Here is a 22712-nt window from a genome sequence, read left to right on the forward strand (position 1 = left end):
CTGATCAGTGTGCAGCAACTGCCATGGCTTGTTAATAAGCACAGGCAAACCACCATTAAAACCCTACTTGCCACTGTATGGAAGGATTTTTAACAGTACTTATTTTCTTGTTTATAGTTCTATATCAATCATGAAATGGGAACTGAGAGACCAGCAAATGTCATTTGCCACTTTTCGAGTGGCGTGAATTTATCATCTGCATTGCATTTCATCACGTTCATCTGCTTCCTTCCAAGAAGGAGTAGAGGATTAAAGTAGAACGTGTGTCTTGAATCAGTAAAAGAAACCCCGCTGCAAATGGTAGCGTAAATTAAACAAGTGAAATGGTTCCAGTTAATACTTACTCAGAGTGGTCCAACTTCTTTTACTGTTTAGAACCGTGCTGCCCGTAAATGATCCTGGAACTCCCCCAAAATAAGGGAGAAAAATTTTGGTTAAATAGCAAAATATTTTTAGAACCCTAATAAACTTTAAGAGGGTCTTTATTTCCTAACCGTTATGTCTGCCTTTTCCATGTGATATTTGACAAGAACGTAACAAATGTTTATTATACCTATAAAGTCCTGGCATGGTATTTATTCTTTGTCATATGCAGCCTATACTTAAATGTGCATTCTGCCACGATTATGAAGCTGGCTTTATTCAGGTAGTGGTTTTCCTGCCTGTGGGGAGGGAGCCTGGGTGAGCTATAGGACACCATCTGATAATGAGCAATTCTCCACTCCTGTATGCTGCTAGGAGGTCATTACTTGCTACATAAGAGATGGTCTTTGCCTATTCCCTCAATGGATGGGACTCATCTGTTGTCAGCCTTTTGCTCTTAAAGCCTAATGTTCTTCATAAATTCCTTGTTGCTTGCTAAATAAAAAATCTGAAGTTGTTTGTGCTAACATAGCAGAAGCAGCTGATGTTTGCGAAGCACAGGTGCTTCTCCAGCATGTCCCAGTGGTGCTTAGGCACAAGATAAAGGCTGCACAGCCTGTTTTGTACATACTCGATGGCTGGACAGTTTGTGGAAACATGATTTAATGCTTTTGGGCTTGCACACGTGGTCCTGCAGCATGATAGGACATAGACATGGTGCGTCACCAGGCTGAGTAAGGAAACCATTGTACTTTTATTGGGTAGTGATGGGCATTAGTCATGAGATAGAAGAGAGTTTGTAAAGTGCTTAGGAAACAGAAGAGCAAAGAAGATGCCAGATTACTTCTTTCTCTTATGTGGGAGCTCCCAGGTAAGAGAGTTTCTGGGAGAACGTGCAAAGTTGGATCCTCCCTCCAGGTTACAAATTACACATGCACGTTTCGTTTATTCCGCGTGCTAAAATACCTGCACAGCTGAGGACATCCAAACTCAACTCCAGTGTAGGCAAGTTGTTCAGTAAGCGGTATAAATCTGACAGTGTCCTGCGGATATTTTTGGTTGAGGAAACAACCTTCTGATGTTTGGTTGATTTGGCTCCTTTAACACAAAGAATATCTGGGCCACCTATACATGTGTTGAGACATCTCCCTGCAAAGCCCTTCTATCTCTTCCATTTTCTTAATGGAGTCGAAACTGGGATCTGAATGAGTTGTACTTTAAGGCAATTGCTTTTCTGCTTTTAATTAGTACTGCTTGAATACTATCAGCTGAATAATGTATTTGATGAATAATGCCGTTGTCCATCAAATAAATTATTCGATTAATCTCTCTTTTTTTTTTGCATTACCTAGACACTTCTATAAATGGTTGCAAATATCCATTGAATAATCTATTAGAATGACGCATTACTTTTCAAATATACTATACAACAAATAATTTTATCTAGTATTCAGCCAAGTTTTCTCTTAATTAAAATTTATATGTATAAAATGACTGTGCCTGAAGTATCACAAAGAATTTAGGTAGCAGCAGACATGAGGTAGAGAGAAGTGTTTATGTTATTTTGAATGGTTTATGTCTTTTAATTCCTGTAGCACTTTAAGAGTATTCTGGGGATGCCAAGAACTTTGAAAAATCTTTTTTTCCTTTCTTTTTTTAAATAAAGTTACTTTTAAAATGGTCTGCAAATAAATGACATACATTTTACCAGTGACTCGCAGCCACCCTTGGAAGAGGAGTGGTTTGCAGCCAGTTCATTGCACGAGGCTGGAGAATAAAGAATGGGTGCAGGAGGAAAAGCCAGGTTACCTGCAGATAGATTCATGTGGCAGCATCATACCGTCCCCAGCACACAAAGAGCAGCTCTCCCTCCCAGCAAATGGCTCAGCGAGCCTATCTCAAAAGGGCTCATGCCTTTATAGGATCCTAATTAGTGCACAGGAGGGGGTCTCATGTTCCAGATCTAATATGAACACCAGTAACCTGCACAGACAACTCAGAAGCTAGGAAGAAGTCAGCACAATGTTAGGAAGGCTCTAAGATGGCCAGCAGTGATACAGGATAATGGCTACTGGCTGTCCCATTTAGATGTCACACCAGTGTATGTGGGTGCACGCATGTTGGAAGAAAGGGAAGCTGAGCTACAAAACTCTCCTTGCACCTTTCAAAGTTGAATCTGATGGGCCTATGAAGAGGACCTGCGTGACCAAAGGCCCTTCCAGTCCCCTCTTCAGATGGACGGTGACCCTGTATGTGTCCCTCTACACCATGTTTACAACTCACACCTTCCTAGGCTATTTCACTTGTCATGGTTGTGTTTGGAAGGGTTCTCATTTGTTTCTGATTACTTCCAACATAACGAGGGCTGTCAGTTGGGCACCGAAATTCACTTACTCAAATAAAGAATGGAAAGCTAGCCTTGATTTGGTTTAGGCAGGGAAGCAAGTCCTTTACTCTGAAAATTGCGTTTCTCTTCAGCTATCAGTTACTGCAATTAAAGAATAATGTTGAGGTTAGGACAATCTCCAAGAACTATGAAACAAAGCAGTCACCACTGCCTTTGGGCACCTGTATGACAGCTGGGAGACCCATATAGAGGTCATTCAGGTCATTCTGTCTTATCATTAGAATCACAGAATGGCTTGGGTTGGAAGGGACCTCAAGGATCATCAAGCTCCAACCCCCTGCTGCAGGCAGGGCCGCCAACCTCCACATCTGATACTAGACTTACCGACATCAGGTGGGTTTTGATGTCAATTTATGTGGTCAAGAACAATTTTAAAAGGGAATAAAGAAAAAAACACACCATGTTCATCTATTCAGAAATTTATGTCCTGGGTTTTATTGCTAACCCTTGGGAATGGTTTTCCAACAGCTCAGCTCTTTCTTTGAGTGTCTGTCTTAAAATGATGTCAGCTCTTGATCTAGCCAACCTGGCTATATCTTTTTATTAAAGTCGCAATTTGGATGCTGGATTTAATTTAATGCAAACGAAATTGTGTCGAGGTGACATGATCTGACTGTGTTATGCAGACTCGTGCATTATGACATTCCTCTCACACTAACTAAAGCTTTGTTGCAACATATTAATGTAGAAAGGGTTATTTGTTTGGCTAGTGATAAAGGCTGTTCATTTGCTGCTTAGAACTAGTAATAGGATTGACTTTTACTCAACCTTGGGGAGGAAGTTACTTTATTTATATATTTTTGAAGAGTTAAAAATTAAAAATGCATCTTGTGTACATTCAGAGGAGATGAGAGCGAAGGAGAGTACATACAAATTCCATCAAATGCAATTAGCATAATCAGAGACTGGATGAGAGCCACAAATGATTGCACAAGGGGAAAAAAGTAGTTCCTAGGATCTTGATATATTGCCTGAAGCTGAGCAGGACACAAAGCACTAGAAACTATTTTTACCCAAGGGCAATTTTTGTTGATACTGCCCTTGCAAGCAGCTCTTATTTTATTATTGTTATGAATTCTTTTTCTGCCCTAAATTTGTATACTGAATTATCCATGAGGATAAATGTCAGAGTGGATTAAGATTAAATTAGGAACTAGATACTCCAAAACAACAACAAAAATGTCTCTTTCCTAGACGCTCCCTTTTTAATTTATTTTTATTTTTTATTATTTTTTCCCCTTCAGATGCACCAGGATGCAGCTCCACAGAATGTATTTTCTTTTGAATCTTTCTACATTACATTTTCTTCACAGATAATTCAACTTCCAGTATTTCGTCTTCTTAGGTTTAGGTCATCATTCTCTTCATAGACTTCCTGAATTTCTTTCCTCTGCTTGTAATATAGCTGGATGATGTTCTTTGTCATTTTTTTTTTTCCCTTCCCTTTTTCACTCCGGTTCTGCTGCAGTGCACATGGGGGCACAGTCAGAGAGTTTACAATGGCTCCTACCTTCCGGAGATCGAGGAGTAATTTAGCCCACTTGTTATCCAGGCTGCCAGTCTCCAGCTTCTAACAGCTGACAGAGAGCAGTAGGCATGACACCTAAATGAGGTGCCTGTGTTACATCGCTTAACGGCTGCCCCTAAATCTTACCATGTTCGTTAGAATAACCCCACTGATGTTTGAAGGTAAAAGCTGAGCATTTAAAAATTCCCCGTGTTGTACACGGAGGCTTTGCTTATCTGCAAGGCAGCATCTTTCCCAGCTGCTTATTTCTACCACAGCTGCTGCTTCTTTTTTCTGTCACTTTGCATCTCAGCTCTTATTTTCCCATCTTATGCTCACCTTCTTTCCACTCCCCCTGACATATGTAAATGCTCCAGAATACATTCATGCACTCACACTTTATTACTCCTCTTTATATGCACACTTTTCTGTTTGGTTGGAGTTTTTTTTGTTTTGTTTTGTTTTGTTTTGTTTGGTAATCGTTTCACATTTTAATATAAAATCTGCTTCACGCTTAGTGTTTAAATACGCAGTTGTTTGAACATACTCCAAATAGTCCCTTTGGGAGGTGGAGAGGAGGCAGGGAGCGCCATCAGGGTGGCTCACAGTGAGCTGCGTTTAGCACGTCTTCCCCCCAAAACTATCCCTATAGGAGAGATTCTAACAGTTCCTCCGCCTGAGAAGCTTCCAGCAGTTGCTCCCTCTTTAGAACTGAGATAAAAATATCCAACTGCTGTTAAAAAAAAAAAAGAAAAAGAAAAAGAAAACAGTTCTTTCTCTCACTTTGCATTCACAGATCTCTCCCCAAATACCGTGAGCCGGAGTTTCCAACAGGCAGGAGTCGGTCAGTTGGGCACTGCTGGGAGGGTTCTGAAAAGTGAGCCTGCAAGCACGTACAGCTGGAAGGAGGAGTTCCTCACCACTTGGGAAACTTCTGTTTTCTGAAGTGTGAGAAAGACTTGGGGATGTTTTTAAAGTATTTTAGCGATACCGTTCTCCCCCTGCGGTACTCTTGCAGTTGGGCTAATGCTACTGAGGCCCATGGGCTTACAGCTCAAGGTAAGGCTCCGTGCTGGGCAAGTGACAGCTTTTCTAGACATGGAAATGTCACAAGTTTAAAACCTCCCATTTTATGCCCTGTTCTGCTGTAAACAGGAGTTTTATTCCACCGAGGAAGGCAGACTTTGAGTTTGTTGGTAGAGTTTGCTCTCACAGCTAGATCAGAAAGGGCTTGAACTCCCTCAAGCTGTGTATTGAAAAGCTGTAGACATTCACGTTTTAGAGATATTTCACTTTTATTAGTGGAATAAAGAAAAAAAATACAAACTGCCTTACCTAGCTCAACCTTTAGTAAATAATTTAAATGTGCAGATTTACTCATGAAAGAGAAGGAAATTAAAAGCTGTCTCAAGATGACTTTTTCCAGGGGCAAATAAGTCACGTTTTAAAGAACACCCTCAACAATACCTTACACGCCCCTGCTCTACGAATCACAGAGCTTTTTAGATGGGAACCGCTCCATAAAATATCTACAGGGAAGGCTGTGTCCGCTTATGCTGCATGGTGTGGGACTGGACGTGAGGGCCCCTGCGTCTCCGCCGAGCAGCAGGGGAATATTAGGCAGGCAGAAATGCAATTACTGGAGTTGAAATTGGGCCAAGACAATGGAACTGACAATATATTCTTGGAAAATGTGCTCTTTGATCGTAAATATCCATGAAGCAACCTTGCCAACGTTATTGATTTTGGCAGTGGATTATCACTGACAGCCAGGATCTGCTGCCCTCTTGCTTTAAGCAGTGCCCTAATAGGTTTTTAGACAAACAGTCACGACAGTATGTACAGAACAAGTCTCCAGGGTATGTTCATCACATCACAGGTTCTCTGACTGCGTTGGACTCGCTGTGCAATAAGATTGTGCTGGCATTTAGTGCCAGGATGGCGAATTGTACGTGTTTGGGATGCACGAGACCTGCAGTGGGTGGGTGCATATGCACTGTGTGATGTCCTGCTCAGCCCCACGTTGATCATGAGCTTTGACTGACACAAAGCACAAGCAAAGGTTGACCTTCATAATAACTTTTTTCCCCTCAAAGTTTACACCTGGGAGAAAGTCATTGGCAGTAGCAAATTTAAGATCCTGGCTTTCAATAGCAGACACGGTAGGTAATCATGCTCATAAGCTGATGGTACTTTTATTTTCAAATGGAGTACACCTGTGAGGAGGGTGTTGGTTAAAATAATGAGAGAAAAACTGAGAAAGTTCAAAATAATACCTGCATATCATCCCGATGATCTTTGTCTTTGTGTGCTAAATGCCTAATGCATGAAGATTGCGCCCTGATCCTCAGCTGACAATTCTGAGTCCTACTATAATACAAATAATAACCAGATATTTAGGATAGATTAGAATTTACTTTTAGATCCATTAGCATTTCTGTTAAATCTGACAAACGATTTAGAAAATCTATATGAATACAAAGTGCCTGCTCATCATATTTTGTGACAGCTGGGTGAATACTTGACATCTTTGTGCTCTTAAAAGAACATATGCAAAGACTCAATTTAATTTGTAGGGTTGAGGGAATTTATTTGCCTAATTTTGAGCCCACTAGCATATGATGGATTTGAAAGTTCAGTTCTAACAGGAGTATAATTGGGTTCTCATTCTACTTAGGAGGAAGTGTGATAGAAAGGGTGAGGAGAGAGATAGAGACATGGGGAAAATTAAGTAAGAAAATGAAACTGGGAATACTCGTGAAAAAAAAAGATGCAATGAGACTGAAAAAAAAAAGCAAGGCAGCTCATGAGGAAAAATCAGCACATACAAATGAGGCACTTTTTGAGGGAGCAGAAGGAGAGGAGGGAGACAAGAAAAGAAGAATGCATCCTTAATGTGGGATGTCTTTTGGTTAGGAGGAGGGGATGCTTTAAAATATACTCACCATGTTAGTTGACAATATAAAAGTTTAAGCTGTGGGAAGGGAAGGAGGAGGAATATTTCTCTTGAATACTTTTCCAAGATCAGAATTAAGGGAGCTGGTCAGATGGTTTGGAGTTTGGGTGGTGCCATGTGGAGCCAGGAGCTGGATTCTGTGTTCCTTGTGGGTCCCCTCCACTTGGGGGTGTGGAAGGCTGGAAGAAATGCCCTGGCTTTGTTTAGCCCATAGCATACACAACATGGTGGCTGTGGAGTGAAGGGCATTGCCATGAGTGTAGCAAGTCCCATCTCCTCCCACCACAGCGCCCACCAGCAGGACTGCTAGTGTCCTGAAATGGCTTTATTAAGAGTCCTTATAGGATACCTCTCCACATCCCAACAGTTTATCTTTTAAAGGATTCTCTTAGTGAAAAACAAAAAAAAAGAACGGGGGCAGGAATTTAGTTTGGTTTTAGTCTGACTCCCAGCATTTATGGTTTCCTGTTTGCTTCCTAATGAGCTGGCTCCTGATGTCCCCAGCCCTTCTCTTGCCTGATTTTGGACACAAAGTCCCTCTGCAGCTGTCTGCTAATGGGTCCAGCTGGACCAGGGTGATCTGAAGGCATTTTCAGGTCCGTGTGCAGTGCTCTAGGACCTTGTTTGCTGATTGAGGCTTTGGTTCTTAGCAAATGGAAGTACTTTTTTTGTGATACTTGCATTTACTTTTGCTAATAGGTAAGAACTACATTTCCAGCTGTATCATTGGCAACCCTCATTAATGCTCCTTGCTGAACAGAAGCTTTTTCGTCTTTGTGCTTTGCTAACATTGTAGAATTCAATGGGTTTTTCTGTCTTTTTTATTGTACCCTGATACTGTGCCACCTTTTGATCCCAGTGTCATGCACAGACTGCAGACTCCTCCAGGTACAGAATGCTGGCTCAGTGAGTGTGTATATGGGTGATTATTTTCTTTAGAGAGCATCTACTGCTTCAGAGACCGAGATACTGTGGTATTGTGAAATAACAATAATAATAATATGGATAATAATAATAATAATATGGATAGTAATAATTTCCACAATACCTTTGTGATGTGTAGGAAAAACAGCTTTGTTTAAACTGTATTGAGAGCTCTATGAAGGGTTGGAAATGTCAGCCTTGCAGACACAGCAAATGGCCCAAAGTACGGATACATTTCTGACTTCATACAGCAACTTCTGCTTAATCCGATCACTGGTTAATTTAATCCTGTTTCATTTGATTGGATCCCCTGGAACCAAATCATTTGTATTGTGTTTTCCCTGGTATTTCTGATCATTGTCTTTGTTAATTTGATCGGGATTGATTGAGCCAGTCATTGAAAATAAATCACGTAATTAATCACATGCAGCATTAGAAAAGCAGGTCCTTAGCTAGTCTGCTGGCTTTTATCTCTTGTTTTTCTGCTTTGGTACGTGGAACTGGGGCTCCCTTTAGGAGGAGACTTCTTTTTAGAAGCAAGCATATAAATATATGTATGCATCTATTTATGTAACTGTTTGTGTCTCCACTCAAAGGGCCTTAATTTGTGACCCTATCTGAGGCAGTGGTGCTGGGTAGGTGTTGGGTGTAAGGTTCTTCTTAATGAGTCGGTATGAATGAGTTCAACGTGTGGCCCACATTTGGATTTGATGCAGAAGCACCAGTAAATATAAAACAAAACTAAAAAAACAAGGTTCTCTGTTTTGTTCTAATAAGGTACAGATAGTTCGGTGCACAATCTGTGCTTGCCTAAAACCCAGACCTGAAGTTAATGTGGTTCAGTCTACGGGTAGGAAAGGAGATTTTGGATTTGCAATAAAGGTGATTTTTATCTGTTGTGGAAAGGAAATGATTCCATTTTTTTTTTTTTTTTTTAAATAGGAGCTTTTTGGTTCTGCTTTGGCTCCTCTCTCATTCTGATTGATGCTTGCAATCAAAATTGGCCGTTCTGATCAGCCCTGTTAGGTATTTATAACTTTGGGCTCTAATTGAAGCTTTATTACACCACTCCTGGAGGTGGTAGTTGCACGAACATCAGCTGAGACTCCCTTTACCTCTCCTGAAAGCAGCATTGAGTTCAGCAGAGGACATGCTGCCTCTTAGGGTGTATTATCTGCAAAGACCCTGGGCAGGTCTCCCTAGCACATCATCTTGAGGGGTTTCAAGGGCACTGCCTGCCCTGCAGCCATCCCAGCAGAAAGAACAGCTTCCGCAACGGTGGAGGAGGAGAATTAGGAAGATCAGATTGTGACTTGCTGTTATAGGTGAGGTATCCCTACCGAAGGTCATTTAATTTTAGCTTGCTGTCCCTGCACGGCTTACGGAACCAACCTGCGTTATTTAGGGCTCACAGTAACCCTTCGCTTCCTCCCTGCAACCCTGAAGTTCTGTGAGCAAATGGGAGATTATTTTTAGAGGAGGTTTGTTTTGTGTTAACTTCCTGGGAGCAAAGAGAGTGGGAGTTTCTATGCTTTTAGAAATGGAAATGTTTTTTTTAAAGACGTTTTACAGAGGATTTTGAAAAGCATAGAGCCTTTGCCCAACCCCTCTGCTGAATTTCCTCTTCATATTGAGTCCAATGGCCAAAGCCAGACACCTGGAAAAAAAAAACATCTTCAAGGAGTAAATAAGACAGGAATGTAAAACAATTAATTGCTAGAGAAAGTTGAAGTAGGACCTAACCTTATCCATTTATATTTATTGGCAAAGGACTATTTAGCATCACAAGTTGCTCTGAGCACAGTGATATTGATGGAGCATCTGATTCACGCCCCAAAAATAAGAGTAAGGTGCCTGGAAAAAATAAGTGGCAGGTCTCTTGTAATGGCAGCCACAGCTGTACTATTATCTGTTTTACTTTAAATTGTGTGGCTGTGGACAGTAAAGTATGTCTAATAGCCATTTGCTAGATTTATAGCCTGGTATGTGATGTGTTTGCCATTAATCTTTTAGAAGGATGATGGCTGAGGCAGCTGAAGCATTCATGCTAGTCTACGAATCAGTTCTGCTGAAGGGAAACAGGAGAACTGGATAGCATCCTTCTAGTAGCATGGAGATGTGGGAAGTAAATGAGCACAAATGCTTTGATATAAAGCTACAAACCACAAAAATTGGGGAGAATGATGGCTGTGTTTCCAGAAAAGAAACACATGTTAGCACTCTGTTGTAAATCAAATTATATGACCGCTGCCTAATCTTGCACTGAACTTCTTGTGTTAGTGGAGTTGAGTCTGAACGTATGCAGGGCTGCACCTTGAGACCTCCTATTCCCAAAAAGGACCTGCCAGTCCGTCTGGTTGGAGCAGCTTGCTGGATGTTTAGCTTCCTTTAGGAAACAACTGGGAGATGGATGGGTTTGAGCTGTTTTTGCACGGCCTTGTTTGAATCTTAAAATGCATTTTCATCTGTCTGCACAGAACGAAAGATTTTAATAAGAACCATTGAGATATGTGATGTTGGATTAAAAAGAAATGTAGTATATTATGTTAGCATTTTTACTGTGAAACATATTTTTAACGAGGCCCAAGCAATTACAGGAATGGGTAGACTGTAGATATTATCTTGCGTGTAGGGAAAGGGATGGGTTATTCAAGTGTGTACATTCAAGTGTATATCGTCTTCAAGAGATGCAGCTCTCTAATCCCCTTTGTCACTTCCTTATTTTAGTGACTGCATCACTTACCTTCATAAGATGCTTTTAATCGAACGTTTGAGTAGAATTTGAATAAAATCTAATAGGTCTGAGATTCCTCCTCCACTCCCTTAAAATATGATGGGAAATTTATTAGTCTTAATGTACATATCCCAGAGCTAATTGTTTTATCTTGTAAATCAGTTTCTCCTCATCTTTCGTGCAGCTTTTACTTTCAGATTTAGAGAATAAACACATTCTCGATTGGAAAGTCTTTGTTGTATCGTAGCAGAAAAAAAGGGGGGCAGCTTTATGAATCTAAAAGGATTTTTAGTTCTTTTTAAATTATTTACAAATGCTGTAAAAATGTTAAAGGACAGCGGATTTTAAATTATGCATTAAATTAGCATCTTACTGATGGAAGACTCTCAAAGAAAGTTGAGGTTTTTAAATTGCTATGAGCCAGATTCAGCCACGTTTAATAGCTCAATTGATGTTGATGAACTTACGGCAGCGATAAATTCGGACCTGTAAGCTTATTTTTCTTTTTGCTGGGAAAGGTAAGCATGCTGTTCCTCCAGTACTGACTGTCCTTTTGTTTGAGAGTCGTCTGAGTGTGCTTTGATCCTTTTTTAGAAAAAGAATTCTCTGTTCTCCCTTAAAGAAGGCTTCCTGAGACCTGGATCAGATTATGGAAACCAACGTGAGCACGCAAAAGTGCTTGTTAGAAAGTGAAATTTATGTGCAAACTAAATGTGCCCTTGATGATAGCCTTATTGATCAAGCCAAGTTAATAAATCAGTAATATCGTGCAGCACTGTTCAACAGTCACAGGCTTATCTGGGTTTTCTTTTTTTTTTTTTTTCATGTGCCTGCTGTGTAGGCAGAGAACATGCACTTTCCTGCCAAGGAGTGTGTACTACAATTGAAGCACTGAATTCACAGGGCTTGAATGTAAAATGTCAGTGTCCAATGCAGCAAAAGGGGACTTTTATAGAAGTATCTTAATGAAGGGATTGGAGCCCAAAGTGACATCGCTTTTGTTTTTTTTTTAAATGTTCCTCTTTTTATTCCTAATGCTTTCGGACCTGATCCAGAAAGAAACTCAGAGTCCTATTTAGATAATGAAAAGAAATGCATGGGAAATTTGGGACAAAAACACCACAAGGAGCGTGACTTCTGACCCTATCAATGGCCAGCATTTGCATGCTAGATAAATGTTTAGTTTTCAAGCAGTCTGCCATTAGGTCACTCTCAAGTAGCTTTGCTAGCACACAAGGGTTACATCCTTTGTACGCCCTTGGGATTCTGGTCTGACAAGCACTTATTCCATTATTACCCATGTTTCCTTTTGCCCTCTGACAAAAAGCACTTATGGTGAACTGGATTTATCTGCCTCTGCCATAGGATCCCTGCAGGACCTTGCGTTGCGTAGTGCATGTTCTCTGTAGTACGTGCTGCTGAATTGTTCCTGATGTCACGCATTTTTTCTCCGTTGTGAGATGCTTTTACGTTCGTAGTTTCGCACTGATTTGGGGTTGATCTGCATGCCGACCGTGTTAGCAGAGGAGGTTCTGCTCAGGCTAAAGTGGGGCTTCTGTGCTCGAACCCAGTGTCGTGCGCTGATGTCCCTGGTGTCCTGGAGCAGCAAGTGTCGCAGCCGGGACCTCGGTTCCATACCTCAGCTCCGGTCCCTGATGTTCTCGCTGAGAAACGAAGGCAGCTGGGTGAGTACCTGACCTTCTGCTGGTGAGATTTCCAAGACAGAATGCCAAGTGCCGTTTATGAAGCACTTTTTCTCATTCCATGGTCTTGAAATTCATTCCCAGCACCTAACTGGAGCGCTGGTGGGAGAGCGATGGTTGTCCTGGGCACTGCAGCCACTAAAAAGATAGCATTATGGTCAATTCACAACCTTCTTCTATCCCATTTTTTCCCTCCTTTTCGGTAATCTTATCCATCCTCCTGCTTCCCCAAACCTGCATGCAGGAGGATTACCTAGACAACAGCAGCTCACCCATACCTGGTGTGGAGTTATCTTTCATTGCATCGTTAGAGCTTGGGAGTTTGGCCAACAGCCTTATTTAGGAAGGTAACCATAGCATAACATGAATGAAATGGCAAAAACACTTAGTCTAGGAATTATGTGGTTGGTGTGTGGGGGAGGGGAAGGATGAAGGTGCTGGATGTGCCAATACATCTGCCTTAGCAGCTCACAAACTGCAGTGAGAAGCCCTGCTACTCACGGAGCTGGGATCAGAGTTCCGCCTGTGTGAGACGTGGACCTGACTGCACTCAGGGGTTTCTTCAAGCACTTGTCATTAATCTCAAGGTTGAGGTTGTGTTTAAATCCTCTGAAGAAGGGAATTGATGCAGCCAGCACCCTGCTGCTAAGCGATGTGTCTTGCCTGGAGGCTGCTCCATAGTTTGCACTGCCCATTTGGCCTTTGCTGGATGCTGGTTAGGATGACAATACTGAATGATTCTTCCAGCTCGAAAGGAAACTAAGATTTCTTTTGTCTTCTCTGCAGGGTTACAGCATTTTTCCTATGAGTTAACTTTATTATCCTCCTTCTCACCGCTCCCACATTAGCTTTGAAAAGAGAAAAACAACGCTGTGTCATGGTAGAATTGCCGGGTAATGGGAACTGTAAGGTAGATGAGTTCTCCTCTCCACCCATGAGCAAGTTGTTGAATAAGGTTTTACACAGGACAGCTCATTCTCTTTCTCTTGCTTACCGGTCTGTCCATATCCCTTAGGTTTTCAATATATTACAGTACATCCCTCTCTTAAAACAACAGTTTTCTTTCTGTTGCCCAGCCCCGTGACTGGTACTGGGTGGATGTTGCTGTCATCCCTGCATCTTTTAAAACCGTGCGTATATCCTTAACAGCTACTTTGGCCATGAACTAGACTCAAAAACATGCCTGAGATCCTTCCCAGTGCAGTACAGGAATACACCCCAGTCAGAGATCTACCCCATTGTGGTTTAGCTTTTATATGCGTGCCTCATGCACTTAGAGAGTGCCTGTTACATATGGAGTTTAGTAATACAAACTACTAAATAAGACCATAAACACCGTGGTGCAGAGGCCACTGAGCTTTTTAGAGCACCAGACACGTTCAGGTTTAAAACCCAACCAGGGTCACCAGTCATTACTTGTTAGAGCGAGGCATAGCTAACAGTTTTAAAAGGAATCCCCTCATTAAATTGAAGTTGCTTTTGTCCATGACAGGCCATAAAACCTGAGTCTGTGGGAGGGAGTGTTTGCTACTACGCATGTGTGTGTGTGTTAGCCTTTTTATTTTCAGTGGGGAGAGAAAATAGAATGGGTTGCATATTGGATACATTATCTTAGTATTAAGCTGCCATTCCCAATCGCTTTTGGATAATTGGAACAGAGAATCGCTACTTCTTATCCATCACTTTAAATGAAGGCCTTAGTAAAATAATTTTGGTTGCCGGGAACCACAAATAAGATCCCTCTATTCAGATTAGTTCTTTTTTGCTCATGAAACTGCTTGAATAGGTCTTAGCACTCTGAGCCGTAACAGGATGTATGTCAGGAGTTTTACAAGCCTTTGGGGAAATTGCTCAGATGTGTTTATAAAGACCTCTCAGGAAGTGTTTTGTGTTGTTCAGACTGGGGAGGATTTGATCAGAATTTTGGTTGTTGTTGGGTTGTCTTTTAAATTCAGCTGATACACTCTGCAACGCGGGTAGGAGCGCAGTAGGTTCTACGTTTCCATTGACATAAAGGTCTTAGTAAAAGTTTAGGTCTTCTTTCATCAAGGGAGACAGTTTCTATAGAGAGTTGGACTCAATGGCAGATTTAGCTGTGGCTATGCCTACTGACCAACTAATGTTAACCGTGTGAACTGATGCAGAATAGACTGGATCACAAATTCCCAATCTTGAGCACCAGCTGATTGCTGTGAACTTGTGAACTTTCTTGTGGATATTGTGTAAAGCCCTATGAATCTGAACGTTTTTAATGTTTTAATTTAATAAGGTTCAGTGGACCAGATGTACACCAATTACTGTTGCCTATGGGCCATGGTTTATGACTGTTTGAGCTAAAAAAAAAATCAGCAACCTGGCAACTTGTCTTTGTTAGTCTCAAGTTACTCTGAAATGGTTCCACCTTGCTCTGTTTTGCCTGCACATCTGTACTGCAGTTAATATCCTTGAAACTGGGAGATTGGTTCTGCCAAGGTGGCTTTTTTTTTGTTGTTGTTGCTGTTGTTTTTATATAAAAAGCTTGATATAAGGTGTTCCAGTTTTGTTTCAGAGAGTCCAGCTAATCCTAGCTTCGTATTGTTCTTGTATGCCTTTGAAGGACGTAACATTGCCTGTGAAATACGCCAGTCAAGTGTAAACCAGAGTTGAGCAGAAGGATGAGTTCTGCACTATAGCAAACACCCCATCAGGAGAGCAGGGCTTTGCACCACACACTTCCTTCCTTTGAAGCTCACCATCAAGTTTGTGGAGCCATTGCATGCTGTAAATCTGCCTAGCACATAACAGAGTGCATATGCGTTGGGGCTCCCCAGGCTTTGGGAAATGCAGATCTCTGATTTGCACTGCTCTGGGCTAATTCAGCTCAGCCCTGAAGGCTTCTTCATCTCTAGATGACAATAATCACATTGTCCTTGCCAAATGTCATGGAAGGATATCCTGCTTGGGACTTTCCTAATGTCCCTTCATACCAAGCTCAACTTCATGGGGATCATGGTAGTAATTCATCAGCTCTGTTGGACTGAACCAAGAGATGTGCAGTGAAAGACTTATTATCCATCATAAAACTTTTCAATTACTGCCTGAGTTGCAGTCATTTACCTTCTGTGCCATAATCTCTCAAATGGAAGATGTAGAACATAGCTGGAACAACAGATCATAAGTGTTGCTTTATTTACTGGGTTTGGCTCTAAGCTACTCATCAGCTTTTGTATTTATGTTGACTGCAGAAGTCTGAATTGGCTGATTTGTGGAGAATAATAAATACTCAGATGAAATCCTTCTGATGAGGGTTTCAGTTCACTCAGAAAATCTGTACACCAATTCAGTGTTCTGTACTGTTTGTCATTTTTAAACACGGGATGTTTTGCTCCATGCAAAACAGCATCACACTGATTCTAATTCAGGATGTCCTTTCCAGTAGAGAAGAATCTTTTGAGTTATTTTGAAATGCTACTGTAATGCTTAGTAGTTGATTAGTAACTTAAAGGGGCTAACCTCAGGTAAATTAATTATGTTCTCAAGTGGATAGGAAAAATTTGCTTTCATAAGAGCATGTAATTTTTATTTACATTTGTTCACCCAGTTGTTTGCATCGTGGCTGTGTGTGTGTCCCCTTCATTAGTCACCTTGTTGTACAAAATTAATGGCAGATTTCAAGGAGAACTGTTGTCTGGGATGTCAGCAGAGAGGATCTTAGGGAGAGCTGTTTGGTGACTAAAAAACATTGCCTTAATGTGTGGTGAGATAAAGGAATGAAGGTAAAATGTGAATTGATCATTTTAGAAAACAAAGCAAAGAAATTGTGCTTTTTTAAGTCACGTGTACTACAGGAAAGCTAGAGAGGGACTTTTTAACAGGGCAGGAAGTGGCAGGATGAGAAGAAATGAGTAGATTTAGACTGGATATTAGGAAGAAATTATTTCCTGAGACGGTGGTGAGACACTGAACAGGTTGCCCGGTGAGGCTCTGGATGCTCCCTCCATGGAAGCATTTCAGGCCAGGCTGGATGGGGCTGTGAGCAACCTGGTCTACCTGGAGGTGTCCCTGCCTATAGCAGAGAGTTGGAACTACATGAGCTTAAAGGTCCCTTCCAACCCAAACCATTCTACAGTTCTATGGCAGAATTGGAAGAACAGAGCATGACCATAAGAAATTCTACTTCTCATTGCTGTTTTAGTTGAGTATCAAGTGGAAAACTGTTGAGAAACTTTAAACATAAGCTAGCTCAATCTTCAAAACTCTGCTGTAGAAATGTATCGTTGTTACTGCTGCAGTTCAAAGTGACAGGCATGAGGTGAAATACAGGCTTTCACTAAAAAACTGTGTTTGTTCTTAATGGTCATTTCAAACAAAGGAGTAAAAGAAATCCTCAAATTTGGATTCAGGGTACCTTACTCGTGACAAAGAGCACAGATGGAACATGTTAGGGCTGCTCAGAAATGCTGATAATTCATTTAGTAATCTTTGTAGTCCGCCTTGAAGTTCAGGCTACGATATAGTGCTGCCATTGACTAGCCAGGCTTCACCAGACCTTTCAGAAACCTTCTTGTCTATTCATGTAAATAGATATTTGGCAGTATTTTAAAATGTATGCCCAGTAGATTTTGTAATGCATTTCTTTTTTTTTTTTTTCATGTGTTTCTTGTTTAATTCAAACAAGCATCTGACATGAAAGCTAAAGATAAAAGTGTAACATAGTACAATTAGTTTCTGTGAAGTCTGCAGATCACTAATGGAACACATCTCTTCCCCCAGCACGACTGGCATAATACAGGCCATTTTTTGGTCATTTGTGTTGTACATTAAAAGCATCAAATAGAGTGCTGTCATGTGTCTGAGCGCATGGACATAAAGTTCCTCTGTTTGATGATGTTGGAAATTGTTTCTCTTTCCAAATATGCAAATCAGTAATTGCTGCAATTGGATCAGAGAGATGTAGCACTTGTAAAGTAACCTTTCATGTATTAAGAAAAATAATGCAGAAATTAGATCAGAGACCAGATATGTATGCATATAAAGGAAAGAAATGAGGTAAGCTGTGCTTCTGTTTCTACTCTCTAAACTGTGCTTCCTTAATGTACGTTGTGATTTCTTACCAACTGATGGCTGGCTCTTTCTGAGCCAACACATCCAAAGTCAGGAGTACAGTTTAAAAACTATGTGCTGTGTTTGTGTATGTAGGTCCAAGGGGCCTCTTAAGAAGCAGGATTTGTAAGCATGCATAGTGAAAACATCCATAAAGCATTCTGGATCATTTAAGGTCTTATTTGAGACTGACACTGTTTTAAAGCAGTATGAGTTTGTAACAGAAGTTACATAGGATATTGCACACCTTACCATACCGAGAAGGATGCATGACAGACCCACTCGTAAGGCCCAGTTCCTGTAACAAAGAAGTGCAACACATAAATACTGCATGTGGAATCTGGCATACATGGGGCATAATTGGAGTTCTGAATTCTCCTGCCCTTTGTTGGTTCATAAAAATGTCTATTTCTCAATATTGCACTTACTGTTTCAAAGCTTTTCTTTAGGACAAATAACAGGGGCTTGGCAGAGAATGGAGGGGGTGTTTTTTCTTTCTTCTTTGTTCTACTGCAGAGTGCTTTAGCCTCCATTAAACAGTTTAGCTGTGTCCAAAGCAATGCTGCTTACTGTACTGGTAAAGCACCAACAGCACCAACAGCATTATTTCCTCCTCTGTCAAAGACTTTGTACTATGCAAAAACTAAAGGTATTCAGATTGAGCTTTTTTAGGGACAATTTATAAACAGAAAGCATTTCAAATGGAGATTTATTTCTTCCCCTCCTGCCCTTTCTTTGCCACTGAATACAACACCATGAATCTTAAAGCTCTTGCTTGTCCTCACATCCTCTCTTTCTGCCTTTACTGACTGTCATTTTTACTTCAGCTGCAAAAGTTATAGGTTTGGAAAGTTAAGAATGGAATAGAAAAAGGTGGGGGCAGAAGGAAATGTGAATCTAAAACCTGGATATCATCGTGATTGACATCAGCGGTGTAGGAAAAAAAAACTGGAGATGTTAAAAACAAAAAGAAGAAAGAAAGTGGAAAAGGATGAATTGATGCATTTTGGAAAAGAAAAGAAAGAAAAAGTATTCATTTGGGCACAGTAATAAAATTCTCATCTCAGGATTACTTAGAGAAAAAGATATTAAGAATCACGTTTCCCACAACCATCTGCATTTAAAAAAATACAGCATTTCTATGGGGATATATTTCCAGTGTGGCCTCTGGCAGCAAAGACAGCAGCAGAGCAAAGCCTCTGTCTACCATCAAGATCAGCATCCTGGCCTCCTAACTGCCATAGCCCAGGGAGAGCAAATCTCAGGTGGGAACAGCAATGAGTGATAGGAGGTGATGGAGGCACCTGGATGAAGGAGGGAGCATTGGAGCGGGGGCAGAAAGGAGGAGCTGGGACTTAAAAGGGAGAGGAATGACAGATGAATTTGGGAAAGGTGTTGTATGTATTTGCAGAGGGCAGAAAACGGGTCCGTTAATGAATTTTTTTCATGGAGTGATTGAAGTACTGATGATGGGGAGAAAAGAGTCAGTGGTGTTGACAGAGATTTCATTGGTACGGCGTGACCCAGGGTGTTTATGGAGCCTCTGTACCTCTGTCTCAGAGCTAAATTACTTCCCAGATGTAAGGCAAACAAGCGATCACTCAGACTGGTCTCCTATTCTTTATGGCTTCATGGCCTCAGTACTCATTCAGCAATAGGCAGCTGGTTCCGTTTTCTTGGTTTAGAAGTTCCGACACCAGTAAAAACAAACAAAAAAACTTTTAATCTTCTAGCAATGAAATACACTGCCAAGTTAAATAAATGAGACCTGTTAGAGCCCCCTCATTTTCTGCAGACCTTTTCTCAGCAAAAGCGTGATTGTTTGAGAAGAACCCCTGAAACCACAGGAGTTCTGGCTGAGCATTTCAATCCACGTGATCGTTTCTTTATCTACAAATCTCTTTCAGATCACATTCCCTTTGATGATTAGTCAGCCCCGGTACTTCCCCTACTTTACAGTTATTTTAACATCTCTGAAGAGCTGCCAGCACAGCCACTTCAGCAGCCAATGGCTGTTAGGCTGCTATTTTATTTATTTATTTTATTGACATTCAACTTTAGGGGTTGACAGACAGTAAATACTAAGACTTCTCTTTACTGTTCTACAGTAATTTGTCCCACAGCTGTAAACAAGTTGCTCTTTTCCTGCCTTCTGCTAAACAAAACTCACCATTTTTGAAAGAGACCGAGCAAACAGAAGATTGTCCCACTTTGTGTTAGCTATGGCTGTCTGAATGGATATTAGCATACATCTTTTTTATTTATTTTCAAGGCTAAAGAAACGTTTATTTCTGAAAATGCTCATTTTTGTATCTTTTTTTTTTTTTTAATGGTGGCTCTATTGAATTTCCAGAAATAATTTTGACAAATCCATTCTTTTATCCATATAGACACGCCATGTAAGCCTAGAGTAAAATGGTATTTATAGACTTAAAGATATCCTCTTGGACTGTAACAAACAAACAAGCTGCTAGATATTCAGAATGGTAATTATTCCAAATATTCTTAACATTTTTATTCTCTATTTTCTTTCTCTCTTTGGTAGACACCTTGCATTTCCAAGACTGAAAATCAGCCTCAAGGACTTGCAACTAGCGTTAGGTGGGGACAGACACCCATCAATCAGTCTACACCTTGGGACACTGATGAGCCACCGTCTAAACAGATGAGGGAGAATGAAAACCCAGGTATGTTTGTAATCTTATTTGTAATTCTACTAGGGAAAATCATTCAAAGCAAATTCAATGCACTATCTCCATTTACCTCTGTAAATTAGACTTCATTGTGAGCCCTTTCTGTATTCTTCAGCAGGGTTTTTCTCTCATTGTAAAGACCCCTCAAGTTTCTTATATGCTGAGACTAATATAAACGTATTAAGACGCCTGCAAGTTCATTAAAGTGTTTTTTTTCCCCTCCTTCTCTGCCTTCACTGGAGGAAAAGGCACTCTGTAATACTTTAAGACCTCTTTTATGTCCAGAACTACCTGAAATGATTTCCAGCTTCCAGACATATATCATACATTGTGCTACTTTGCCAGACGCCTAATTACAATCTCTTTGTAGTGGCTGGAGCACCATTATTATACACACAGAGTGTTTGTCAGGGAGCCATGAAAGCACGGTGGGGAAAGAGGTTAATTTTCTTGGAAGCATGTGCTTAAGCTGCATAAAGCGCAAAACACATAAAACCGTAAACACGCTGCATGTCACCTGATGAGTATTTTAACAATTGCACTCACATCACTGTAGCAATTTTATGCACTTACTGGGTTGGAATAGCTCCAGGTATTGAGCCACTTCAGATACTGTAAAGGATAAGAGCGTGGCTCGGTGGTGACTTGTGCGGACGCGGTGGTACAGCGGGAGGCCCGGGGTGGTTTTGTACCTGTGCCCCAGTGCCAGCCCACCACCATTGCCCACCTTCCTTCGTGCCACAGGTGCAGCTCCCTGGGTCACCACGGTGGCGGCCGGCAGCCAGCCCGCCCTCATCACGCACTCCTATGGGATGACGCAGCCACCCACCTTCAGCCCAGCCGCAAACGTCCAGGCCCCCGTCATCGGCGTCACACCTTCCCTCCCTCCGCACGTCACTCCCCAGCTCCCACTGATGCCAGCCCACTACCAGCTCCAGCCGCAGCCCTCCCAGCCCCTCAGCAACATGGTGGTCAACCTCCAGAGCCAGCCCTTGTACACCAACAGCCAGCCCCTCAGCATGTCCTCCATGAGCGGCGTGGGCCCGGTAGCCCACCCGAGCCCCGGGGTGGTGGGAAATGGCCACCTGGCCTGCCCCATGCTGCCGCCGCCACCTCCAGCCCTGCCCTCGGCCGCTTTGCCCAGCAACGCACCCACCACCAATGGGCAGGTGGCCGCCCCGCTGCCCCCCAACGCGGCGGTGGGGCCGGACAACACGAATGGGGTGCAGATGCTGCGGACGATCGGCGTGGGGAAGTACGAGTTCACGGACCCCTGGCACCCCAAAGGTAAGGCGGGCCGGCTCGGCCCTGCAGGGCGCGAGGGCACAGAGGGTGGCAGACTCAGGATAGCAGCCGCATAGACCTTCCCGCTGCTCTCCTCGGGTCCGCTGGCCCAGCTCTGGCGTCTGTCCCATGGCTTTTCTTTAATGCATAGCTTTGATGAATTAATGACGACAAAAAGCGGTGCTTTAGAAAGGCGAGGATGAACTGCGGGTGTCCTTTGTAGGCAAAAACAGCTTTCAAGGCCTATCACATAAGCTGGTGCTCCCAGTCCCGAGGCGCATTAGGCAGCCATCATCCCTCTCCTTTAAAAATGCCTATGTTTACGTCAGACCGCTGTCCTCTTGGCCTCAATTGTGTGTTAGACACACTACTAGACTTCTTCAGCCATTGCCTTCGTCCTCCCTCTAGTAAGAGCCCAAACCAAGTGCAGGCAACCCTTCTGACTGACGCTGAGCAACCCAAAGCGTTCAGCGTAAGGGTAAAACTCATCATTACCAGCTTCATTGGGCTCAAATGCTACAAAAAAAAAAACGTGAATTGTCATGAGCATTCTTGAAAGGTTGACCTTTTCAGATAAGTGCTTTCTAAATGAGGCACGTTGTTGGGTCACGGTGGAGTGTTATTTCCGAGTGTCTTACCCTAGACACTTCAACAATTACTCTCTGTGCACTCAGTTTCTAATTTCGTTTGTGGAGTTTGCCCTGCCCCCGCCCCCCTCCCCCACTCCCCTTAGAAATCATGACTGTGTCACATGTGAAGGTAAAGTAAAATGTAGCTTACAAAAATATAAATGCAGGCCTATCACCAAAATCAATTAAATTGATTGCAAAAAAGCCACCCCAAAGGCTTCATTAAGTCTGTGATATTTTACGTATACATTTGTATTCAGACCCAATCCATGGGTAAATTATTTACTTGCCACAAGCTATTAAGTTCTGTTGCGTAGCTCTGTATTAAAGACAAGGAATCTCTATTAAAAATGATTACTCCAATAACTCTTCCTGCTCATTACTTAAATTATACTTTGGTATGTGCAAATCCGTACCAAATGTCTCTTGA

At 41.8% G+C, this 22712-nt stretch overlaps 1 protein-coding gene across 11 annotated transcripts in view; it reads left to right on the forward strand.

Annotated features, from left to right (window-relative positions):
• The window catches only part of KLHL29 (kelch like family member 29), a 415168-nt gene that overhangs the window by 239917 nt on the left and 152539 nt on the right, over positions 1-22712 (forward strand). For 9 of the 11 annotated variants that reach the window (XM_025149101.3, XM_015285050.4, XM_015285051.4 and 6 more), the window contains 3 exons: positions 12463-12576; positions 20222-20363; positions 21114-21656. In XM_025149101.3, the coding sequence (XP_025004869.1) occupies positions 12463-12576; positions 20222-20363; positions 21114-21656 (799 nt within the window). The remainder of the gene's footprint in view (positions 1-12462; positions 12577-20221; positions 20364-21113; positions 21657-22712) is intronic. The other 2 variants (XM_046939388.1, XM_046939385.1) reach the window with 2 other exon arrangements.

The sequence above is a fragment of the Gallus gallus genome, chromosome 3 (assembly GCF_016699485.2).
Source record: "Gallus gallus isolate bGalGal1 chromosome 3, bGalGal1.mat.broiler.GRCg7b, whole genome shotgun sequence".
In the NCBI taxonomy this organism is placed as follows: domain Eukaryota; kingdom Metazoa; phylum Chordata; class Aves; order Galliformes; family Phasianidae; genus Gallus; species Gallus gallus.